The 11,526-nt window shown below is 48.8% G+C and overlaps 1 protein-coding gene across 1 annotated transcript in view; it reads right to left on the minus strand.

Annotated features, from left to right (window-relative positions):
- Cdca7l (cell division cycle associated 7 like) overlaps window positions 1-11,091 on the minus strand; it is a 49,977-nt gene extending 38,886 nt beyond the window's left edge. Inside the window, exon 1 of the mRNA XM_004652654.3 lies at window positions 10,978-11,091. Within this exon, the coding sequence (XP_004652711.2) occupies window positions 10,978-11,001 (24 nt within the window). The 5' untranslated portion in view covers window positions 11,002-11,091. The remainder of the gene's footprint in view (window positions 1-10,977) is intronic.
- Between the last annotated feature and the right edge of the window lie 435 nt (window positions 11,092-11,526).

Here is an 11,526-nt window from a genome sequence, read left to right on the forward strand (position 1 = left end):
GTTTGTTTTGCAGTAGCTGGAGGCCCTAGCGTGCCTATATTCTCTCTCTCTCTGCCTGTAAATAAAAATATTTTTTTAAAAAAACCCACATTGTTCCATCACCACCTGTCATGACCCCAGATCACAGAGCAAGTCCAAACCTGAAACATGAACACCTTGGTCCATCTCTCAGGATATGACAGATTAGAAAAGCAGCATCGAACAGCCCCAAATAGCAAACAGTGGTTTAAAACAAAAATGGTTTCTTGTTTGTAGTACCTGTTGAGCCTCAGCCAGCCAGAGGCTCTTTTCTAGGCTGTCTCCAAACCAAACCCCAGCTGGCCACACTGGCACATTTGGAATGCTGGCTGGTCCAGTGACAGAGGGACTGAGAAACAAGCACTATGCCGGCGTCTGAAGAAACCCACCAAGACAGCCACAAATCTACTCAGCTTAGCAGCTGGAGCAACTTAGTTTGTGCCTATTTCAAGGAGCCAGAAAAATGCAGCCCTCTCCCTTAAACACCAAAAACACCAAAGAGCAGAACACTAGCATATAGCCCTGATGACGTCCACACTGAAACCAGAAAGCTCTGGAAGAAGATACCGCATGCATGTTACCTAAGGAGAGTAGCAGAACCAGCCACTCAATGCACTTACTAAGCACCTACTATGTGCTGAGAGCTGCCGACGAGTCACGTGATATGGTGAGAGACCATCTTTACGCAATGTCAATGAGGTCTGGCAAACGGTGACAGGTAATTAGGTCCAGAAATCACCGCAGGGGCACGTGATTCAGTAGTTGCGGCTGCTGTCAGCCTCAGTTACGAAGCTGTCTACTCAGCGGGGAGACAGAGCCAGCCCAGGACAGAACTGCAGGAGCTACTGATGTGGATGAAGGAGTCTAGAGATGCTGGTCCATGACAGGAGGTAAATGTCCCATCCGCACTCCAAGCAAACATTGTGGACCAGGTCTGCAAACTGCTGGGAGCCTCGTCTGTTCTGGAGACAGGGAGACCTCCCACAAGACCCTTGCACACTTCTGTTGGGCTAAGAGCACGGACTGTCACGGAGGAAAATGAGCCAACCCCTTCTGGAGTGCCCGTGACACCACTTGGCTCTAGGCATTGTAGTAGAATGAATGACCCCTAAGAGTGCCTCTTTTTGCAGAGCCTAATTACAACCACTTAGTTCAAGGAAGGTCATGAGGACACAGGCTCACTCTGACCCGAGTCCTGCAGCTGGTATGGGGAGCAGGTGACTTTCTGCAGTCAGGTAAAGGGGATGGCAGTGAGACATTGTGGGCATGTGTGGAGGGTGAATGGGACCTAACAGCTTCAGAACTACTTGGCTACAAAACAAACATCTGAAAGAAAAACCACCTGGGGCCATGTGACGTAAGAAAAACAGACGTTTCAGAATGAACAATGATATTAAACGTATCATTATTTTTCTTAACTTTTTAAAGATTTTTTTATTTTTATTTATTTGAGAGAGAGAGAGAGAGAATGGGCATGCCACCAGGGCTTCTAGCCACTGCAAACGAACTCCAGACAAGTGCACCCCCTTGTGCATCTGGCTAAAGTGGGTCCTGAGGAATCAAGCCTCGAACCAGGGTCCTTAGGCTTCACAGGCAAGCGCTTAACTGCTAAGCCATCTCTCCACCACTTTTCTTAACTTTTTTTAAGCGAATGGTAATGAAAGAAAAATGAGAACCTTAACATTTTGTGTTTCAGAAATGTTTTTAAGGATCGGTATAAATTAAGGTTTGCTTTTCCTTTCTCACTTAGTGACAATGCACAGGAAGGATGGGACAGAACTACCCTTAGTGGACATTTTTATGTTTCCTTCTTCTCTTCCTTAGGAACACTAGCTTAGGCCGGTCTTGAGCTCTCTGTCCTCCTGAGGGCTGGGGTTACAGGCCTGGGCCACCACACTTCAAGACCCGTCTTTTATCTTTCAGAGTTGGTCTAGGCATGATTTCACTATCTGACACGGGGCAGGTTTACCTTCCTCCTGCCTGGAAGCTCAGTGGCAGCCCAAGGGGCTTGCAGAGCCACAGGTGGGCCAGGAAAGGGTGCCCCCAGCCAAGAAGAGTCCTTTTATGTTTCAGTTTTGAATTATGTAAAAATGTGCCCTGGGGTGTAGGGATGGCTTAGTGGTTAAGACACTTTCCTGAAAAGCCAAAGGACCCAGGTTTGATTCCCCAGGACCCGCGTAAGCCAAGTGCACAAGTGGTGCATGCATCCGGAGCTCCTTTGCACTGGCTGGAGGCCCCAGCATGCCCATTCTCTCTCTCGAATAAATAAATAAATATATAAAATAAACCTATATCATTAAAAAATGGGTCCTGGGATAGACAGATACAACTTTGAAAGATAAATCTGAAGATTTATAAGAACATTCCAGCATGGGACTACTACCCTTAGGCCCTCCGGGGCAGGTATGAACTGACTACACATTGACTAGAAAACCCTGGAGCTCTTCCAGGACCAGTTTACTGAGTTGCTTACAGAGCAGGGTGAGAGGTGACTTATAGGCGCATGAACCACTCAAAGGCAGCCACGTCACCACTAAGTCCCACTTCATCCTGGATGGCGACTTCATGGAAGCTGCACCATGGAGGCCCCCTCTAGTTAACTTCTACCTCCTATGTTCTCTAGCTTCTGCCAAGATCACTTGCCGCTGAGGAAAGGCAGGAGGGGATAACAGCTGGACTGCCAAGGGAATCATTCCCCTCCTGCATCTAGTAGACACTTTCATGGCTCCGTTACCATGGCCATAGCTGTGGCTATCCCTGCACTATTCCGCTCCAAAGTTGCCATGGCTACACTGGCCAAAGCATTCTCTACTCCAAGATGGCATCATGTCATGCCTGGAGGAAGAACGCCGTATGACCCATGTGGGTCACCATTCACTAAACTGAAGAAAACCCTTGGTCCCTTTTCACTGAGGAGAACAGCCAGCAGGGGCTAGAGCCAGCTCAGAATTTAATCCACAAGACCTAGAAATGCAAGGACCTCCCCCCACCCCCGCCGCCCCATGCCTTCAAGAACTTCTTCCAGTGGAGGGCTGCTCCAAGAACTGTGCTCCTCAGGAGAGTTCCCTGAGGGGTTCAGCACAACCAGCATGGCACACCACCCCAGGACTGGGTCCCCCACACCTCGCAGCCCCAGGTCGGCAGTGTCACAGACCTCAGGACCCCTAGCGCCGCATTCCGTGTGCTATTTCTTAACGACTTATCGACATGCAGCACAAGCTAGAAAGTGCATGCCGGGCTGGATAGATGGCTTAGCGGTTAAGCGCTTGCCTGTGAAGCCTAAGGACCCCGGTTCGAGGCTCGGTTCCCCAGGTCCCACGTTAGCCAGATGCACAAGGGGGCGCACGCGTCTGGAGTTCGTTTGCAGTGGCTGGAAGCCCTGGCGTGCCCATTCTCTCCCTCTTCCTCTATCTGTCTTTCTCTCTGTGTCTGTTGCTCTCAAATAAATAAATAAAAAATGAACAAAAAATATTTTAAAAAGAAATAGAAAGTGCATGCCGTGTTAAGTACACAGCTTGGTGTAGTTTAGCAGACTGCACGTGCATCAGAAATACTTTTAATTTTTTTCTATTAGATCCCCCTTGATTACAAGAAAACCTGCTGTTTGACAGCTAGGGATCCAACTTCAATGAAACACATTTTTAGGAATGCTCCCTGTAAGAGAGAGACGGCTGGCACAAATTCCTTGAGAGCCCCATCAGAGACAGTTGCGCTGTGATCTACGGGCATATGCCCGTGCTTTCCCCCCCCCAGACCAGATGGGATCAAGGACAGACCTTCAGCCCAACTCGCCACTAAATATTCTACAAGCTGCTCCACGTTCGACAGCTCACTTTTCATGACCTGTGATCCAACATGGGAAAACTCAAATCGAAACACACTGCTTCCCCTCATCAAATACAGCAGCAGAGAAAATGCGTCCAGGAGCACAAGGTTTCCTGATCTCCACCAAGTGAGGACTAGGCACATCCCTCCATGAGGCACACTTACAACTACATTTAATAGCAAAGCAAGCCGGTGAGACACGTCCACTCTGGGGCACATGACTGCACAGCTCCTGGCGTAAACAAACATGGTCAACTTGGAAAGATATAAAATGCATATGTACTCCGTGGAACACTGCACAGACATTAAAAATGAGAACTGCAGGGGCTGAAGAGATGGCTTAGTGGTTAAGCGCTTGCCGGTGCAGCCTAAGGACCTTGGTTCAAGGCTCGATTCCCCAGGACCCACGTAAACCAGACGCACAAGGGGGCGCATGCAGTGGCTAGAGGCCCTGACTCGCTCATTCTCTTCCTCTCTATCGGCCTCTTTGTCTGTCTGTCTGTCGCTCTCAAATAAATAAATAAAAATAAACAAATTTTTTTAAAAAATGAGAACTGCAGAGGCACCCAAGCTCCTCAGAAAAACAGTACTGTCAGTGCTGAAGAAAGGAGAATTACGACAGTAAGGAGGAAGGGGTGGAGGAGGTACCGAGACAGCTTGCAAGCATGAAGAGCAGAGTCTGATACCCACCCAGAGCCTTCATCTCAGTGCCGGGAGGTCGACTCAGGTGAGGTCGACTCAGGTGGATCCCGGAGCTTATTGGCAAGCCAGTCTAGCCTGCTTGGTGAGTTCCAAGCCAGTTAATTCTTTTTATTTTTTTTTTTTTTTGTAATTTTGATTTACTTGAGAAAGAAAGAGGCAGATAAAAAGAGAAAGAATGAACACAGCAGCGCCTCCAGCCAGTACAAATGAACTCCAGATGCATGCACTGCCTTGTGCAGCAGGCTTACATGGGTCCTGGGAAATCAAACCTGGGTCCTTCAGGTTTGCAGGCAAACGTCTTAACTGCTAAGCCATCTCTCCAGCCCAAGAGGCCTTGTCTTTAAAAAAAAATATACAGTTGTGCATGAGGAACACCTGAGGCTGTTCTCTGGTATCTACATACATGTACCACACATGCATAAAAAGCAATCAGACTGCTAAGGTTATACAAAAATTGGTGTTTGTATGACAGGCCAACACTAAATGGAAATATCCAGAAAATGAGGCCCAGAGGGCAGGCGGCAGAGCATTGGTGTAATGTGTTCACATCAACTTCTGTTAATATGGTGTTTACTGCACCATACAAAACCCATGTGCAATCATGCCTATGTAAAGGTTGGAAGAATCCCATGCCGCCCCACCAACATTTACCAAGTACAAAGCATAATCAGGTACAAGGACCAGAAAAGGAGCTTCCACCCACCCAGCCACTAGTTCAGGGGAGGAGCAAGGGATCATGACAGCCCTTAAACTGGTTTGTTGGGTGTGTGTGTGGCATGGGGTGTGTGTGTCTAGCATGGCACACATGTGGAGCTCTCAGAACCACCTTGGGGTATCTGCCCTTCCCTTCAACCTTGTTTGAGACAGAGCTCCCTTTGCTGTTGGGAATGTCAGGCTGGCTGGCCTGCAAGGTTCAGACTCTCCTGACTCTGCCTGCCATTGCCATTGGCCCAGTGTGTTACAAACCCTGTGCCCAGCTTGGTCCAGTTACCAGGCTGGCACACAGTGCTTTTAACTACAGAACCATTTCCTCAGCTCAGCCATGACATTTAAATAGGATTCATATATTAAATGGGAATAGTGCATTTACATAGAATTACCCTGCTATATTCAAAAGGCCTTGATCATCTCAGCGATATGGTAACTTAGGCCTCTCATTTAGCCTCTCATTTCAGAGGAAGTTCTGTGACATGGCCAGGTTCTATGACGCCAGTGGCAAGGGACAGACTCTTACCAGAGTATCCTGTCAGTTGCCCTGGACAAGCCAGTCAACTTAGCCTTATCATTAAAAGGCAGACAGCACAACCTACTGCATAGAACTGCAGACTGGACTACATCCTAACTTCAAGGACCTAGCACACTATGATTCAGAAAAGGAAGTGATAATTTCTATCTCTTAAGGGAAGAAAATGATGGCTCTGATGGTCTGCTCTCACTCTCGAGACCCAAGGTTTCCACAGCAGTACCAGGACTAGGTAGCAAAGGCAGACTGGCTTTATGTGGGGCACTGGAGAATTGAACCCAGGTCATTAGGCTTTGTAGGCAAGTACCTTAACCACTAAGCCATCTCTCCAGCCCAGAAGTCTTTTGTAAAGCAAAGCTGACATTGCAGGCAAAAAAAATCTTAACCTGTTCGGTGCTAAGGAGTAAAGGAAAATTCTCAAGAGCCATTCAAAATTAGTGTCCTACGACAGTTTGATTCAAACAGCTTCAATGACCTTGCCCATAATATACCCTAGTACTAATAAATTGTTTTTATTTTATGGGTGGGGGCACACGGGCTGCCCATGTGACATCCCATGCTCCCACCTGCGGGAGGGCACACTAGCCAGAGCAGATCGTTGGCGTTCCGTGCCATCACTCCTCCGGAGCACCCTCTCAGGCTTGCCCTTTTCTCCCCCTTGAGCTCTGGTAATTGTCAGGTCTCTGCTCCCCCAGAAGGCTAGGATGACAGACTGAGTGACCATGGCCAGCTGCTTATGCGGGTCTTGAGGCTCTGACTCAGGGAGTCCCTTCAGCGCTCCAGCTTGCACACTGAGTCATCTCTCTAGCTCTGAAAAATTGTTTTTTGGGTTTTTTTAAAGATTTTTTTTTTTTTGAGAGCTGGACAGAGAGAGAGAGAATGGGTGCTCCAGGACCTCCAGCCACTGAACGCACTCCAGATGCATGCGCCACCTTGTGTGTCTGGCTTATGTGGGTCCTGGGGAATTAAGCCTCGAACCAGGGTCCTCAGGCTTCATAGGCAAGCACTTAACTGCTAAGCCATCTCTCCAATCCTCTGATAAATTGTTTTAACTCATATTAGCCAGCTGGTTTTCTGTCCTACATAGCGGATCAGATCAGAATTGCTATGACCTGAAAATTCTGCTCTGCTATAGCCGGGAAGGTTAGGATACAAAGAATTATGGTACAATTAAAACGGCAATCACTGTCCTTCCAGATCACGACTGAGGCCTTTGTGACCAGCTTCTGGGGCTCTGAGCCCACACTTTATGGCACACAATCAGATGGGTAGACTTTGCCATGATGACATCAACACAACAAAAATTGTGCCTCCGGCTGGGAAAATGGCTTAGCAGTAAAGGCATTTGCCTGCAAAGCCCAAAGAACCTTGGTTTGATTCCCCAGGACCCAGGTAAACCAGATGCAAAAGAGGGCACATGGGTCTGGAATTCGTTTTGCAGTGGCTGGAGGCCCTGGCATGCCTATTCTCTCTGACTCTTCCTCTCGCTCTCATAAAAAAAAATTTTTTAATAAAAAAATTGCCTCACCCCTGTAACAGTGTTCTGCAGGCATATTCATGAGAACGAACATGTAGGAGCCTCAAAGCTTCTCAGCTCAATGGGTCTAACTTGCACCAGGGTGCTAGTTCAGTGTGGCATTGCACACCTCTCATCCCAGCACTCGGGACGGAGAGGCAGGAAGACCACCATGAGTTTGAGACCAGCCTGGAACTACCTAAGGGAGTTCCAGGTCAGCCTGGGTTCTTAGAGCAAGATCCTACCTCAAGCCCCCCTCCCCTAAAAAAGTACAGTGATGGGGTACAGAGATGGCTTAGCGGTTAAGGCCTTATGCATCTGGCTAACGTGTGTCCGGGGGAATCGAGCCTCGAACCAAGGTCCTTAGGCTTCACAGGCAAGCACTTAACTGCTAAGCCATCTCTCCAGGCCTGGTGTGCCAATTCTATCTATCTATCTATCTATCTATCTATCTATCCATCCATCCATCCATCCATCCATCCATCCATCCATCCATCCATCCCCCAATAAAATATTAAAGAAAAAAAAAGTTCAGCGATGTTCAGGACCCACCAGTTTGTCTGCTAAGAAGCTGACACATGAGGTCTTTGGGTTCTGGGAGCTTAGTGAAGGATCACATCCTTGCCTTGTTTGGGTATAATTGCTGTCATTCCAGATTGAAGTACAAAGATACAGTGGACAGTGCAACATGGACTCTAGGCTCTCCGGAGGCATGATCACTGTCAAGGAACATCAAATCCAAGCCACCGCCGGGGCTGCAGAACAGCAGACTTGGAAGTGGCTCAGAACGCACATGCGTGTGTCTCCCCTCGCTCATCGCTTGCTCATAAAATGTCTCCTAAGCTGCTTTGCTTGAGCAGCTCGAAGCACCACAGTTTCCCAAGGGCGGAAATTACATTGACTGCGTGTGCGAGATTTAAGCGTACTGCCCGCTGGGCAGAGCCATGGCGGGGTGTGCAGTCACACTGCCTCGGCGCTCATCACACTGCTTTATTCATAAGGCCAGGGATAGGAAACCCACATGAATTTAACATCTTGCTGTGTCTGAAATGTTCATTAAGTGCTCTTATCTGCAGTCACCTGCCCACCCCACAGAACCACTCTCAGCTAATTTAAAGAGACTATAATCTGCTCACATTTAAATTAGGATAAACGGGAACATTTCCAGTGGAAAAAAATCATCATCCTAATTTGCGTTACCAATTAGGAGGTCTTTATCAAAGTAAAAAAGAGAAAAAGAAAAAAAAAACCTGATCCTCTTACATATAGTAATTTGCCCTAATTGGTGTATAATGGGTCGGATATAATTTGAGAATTGCCCACATACGGTAAATAGTTTAACATTTTAGAACTACCAAAAATTCGCCTCATTACTTGACAGTGAAATGTTCACTTCCAGCTACACATTCTGGATTTCTTTCTACACGTTCTGGATTCCCAAAGGCCCAGAATAAAAGGGATCAAAGTTGCAAAGAACTTTGGTGTAGAGCAAATTCCAAAAGTGATACTTTGGGCTGCAGAGATGGCTATGCGGTTAAGGCACTTGCCTGCAAAGCCAACAGATCCAGGTTCGATTCCACAGGACCCAAGCAAGCCAGATGCACAAGGTGGCGCATGTGTCTGGAGTTGTTTGCAGTGGCTGCAGGCCCTGGCATGTGCATGTGTTCTCCCTCTCCCCTCCCCCTCTCTCTCTCTTTCTCTCTCTCAAATAAATAATTTTTTTTAAAGTGATACTTCAACATACTTTTTCTGAGGAAATCATAAGCTCACATCTCCACAGGCCTGGGAATGTAGCTCAGTGGGCAGAGTGTCTACCATGCACCACATTAAATAAATAATAAAGAAATTAAATAAAAAGCACAGTACCACATGCCTGTCATCCCAGCTCTGAAGAGAGGGACAGGGGGAGTTAAAAGTTCCAAGTGACATTGGGCAACAAAGCAAGTTTGAGGCCAGACTGAGACAAATGAAACCCTGCCTCGGGGTCTGGAGAGATGGCTCAGCAGTTGAGGTGCTTGCTTGTAAAGCCTGAGCATCCTGGTTCCATTCCCCAGGTCCTGTGTAAAGCCAGTTACCCAAGGTGATGCATGTGTCTGGAGTGCATTTGCAGTAGAGGCCCTGACGTGCTATTCTTCCTCTTTTTCTCATAAATAATTTTTTTTATAAGAGAAAGTCAAAGAATGACATAAAAAAAAAAAAAAACTTTCCAAGGTCTTATTGAGTCCTGGAGAAGCTGAAACTCTTGGAGACATGGGAGGCCAATATATGTATCCAAAGATCATGTGGTCCCAAAAATAAAAGGCTAAACCTGAGCCTGGCTCAGGCGTTTTCCTTTCACTGGATTTTTATCATCTACTTATTTATTTAAGATTTTTCTTTTTTAAAAATATTTTAGTTAGAGAGAGAGGCAGAGAGAGAATGGGCATGCCAGGGCCTCTATCCACTGCAAACTAACTCCAGACACATGTACCACCTTGTGCATCAGGCTGACATGGGTATTGAGGAATCAAACCTGGGTTCTTAGGCTTCGCAGGCAAGCACATTAACCACTAAGCCACAAAAGTCCACTTTCAGAAGGGCCTTCAACAATTATTAAGTAGACAAAGTTACCACCACTCAGGTAGGTGACAGAGGCCTATAGCCCAGGTGGAAAACAGTTGGTGAACCTAAGTAGGGAGGTCAAATAGAAGCAGTGATACTAAGAAACCCAACTTTTAGCGGGGCCTGGTGGCACACACCTTTAATCCCAGCACTCAAGAGGATCACTGTGAGTTCAAGACCACCCTGAGACTACAGAGTGAATTCCAGGTCAGCCTGGGCTAGAGTGAGACATTACTTCGAAAAGAACAAAAAAACAGAGAGAAAGAGAAATTAAGAAATTAATTCTGCACAAAACACCTCTGTGCGCCCACAAGCAAAGGGATGACTGTTTCCTTCCCCTTTTAAAGTGTTATTTTTAGTTCATTTGGGCGGGGAGGCGGACGTTTACACCGTTTACCTCTAAATTAAAATGTGCTTATTTTCAATTAGGTTTTTTTTTGTTGTTGTTGTTGCTGTTTTTAATATGAAGAGTTCATTCCTAAGCAGAGAAAAACTCTAAAACAGTGAAACCGGAATGCCATCCACCTCTCACCACGTCTCGAGTTTGGGAAAGTTACTTCCAGGTGTTCACTCGTGTGCCACAGTTGTTCCCTAGTTAGTCTTATGCCAATGAAGGGTTGGCATCAGACAGCTGTTTATTAACTTGGCCTCATAATAACTGTTAACCATTTTTCCCCAGCGGTAACAAGTTACTTGCAAACATTTCTACAAGTTCTAGAGCACACACATACCGAAGTAGCTCCTTTTAAACTCCCTTAGACAGGGTTGATGTAACCCAGGACTCTGGTCTTAAATTACCAATTCCTGCAGGGATCCCCTCCCCCCCCATGCCCCCGGAGCCCGGTCCCCCGCGGGCGTCCGGGCCAGTACCTCCAGCAAAAGCGTGCCCACCTGAGGCCGGGCTCCGCTGGCACACGGAGAGCCGCTGCACACACCTGCAGGGCGCGCCCGCGGCGCAGGTCCCGGGACCCGGCGCTCCACCCCCAGGGCGCCGCCACCGCCCAGGGCCATGTTTCCTGCCCCGGGGCAAAGACAGGTCGCAGACGATTCAAAGGGGCCGTCCGACCCTCACCTGGGGGCGAGTCGCCAGTTCCATCTTCCTAAAGAGGCTCCAGCCTCCTCCGGCCCCGCGCGGCGCCCCGAGCACGTTCCGCGAGCTCTCCGCGCGGAGCTCCGGCGGGCCGGGGGAGGAGCGCACTGGGCGCCCGAGACGAGGGGGAAGCGCGCGCGCCCCGCCCGCCCCGCGCCGCCTCGCTGGACCTCCCGGACCTCCGGGCAGGGACCCCACGGCAAGGCCGAGGCCGGGACCGGTCGGGCGGCGCGAGAGCCGGCGGAGGATGCGCGCGGCGGGCGGAGGAGAGCGAGGCGCGCGCCGGCGTCCCCCTGCCGCAGGGGCGGCGAGTGGAGCTGCCCGGCCGGGCTTCGCGCGGGAGAAACGAGAAGGGGCCGTCCCCGCACCCGCTCCAGCTGGCACGCGCGCCCCAGCTCCCGGGGCTTGTCCCAGCTCGCGCCTCGCGGCGGCCTCCCGGTTCCAGAAAGGGCTTTTCTTTTCTTTTTTTTGGAAAGGATGAAGAGCTCACTTTGTTTTGTTGTTGTAAAGGGGCGGGGTCTGGGCTCTCCC

Source organism: Jaculus jaculus, chromosome 16 (genome assembly GCF_020740685.1).
Source record: "Jaculus jaculus isolate mJacJac1 chromosome 16, mJacJac1.mat.Y.cur, whole genome shotgun sequence".
Taxonomy (NCBI): domain Eukaryota; kingdom Metazoa; phylum Chordata; class Mammalia; order Rodentia; family Dipodidae; genus Jaculus; species Jaculus jaculus.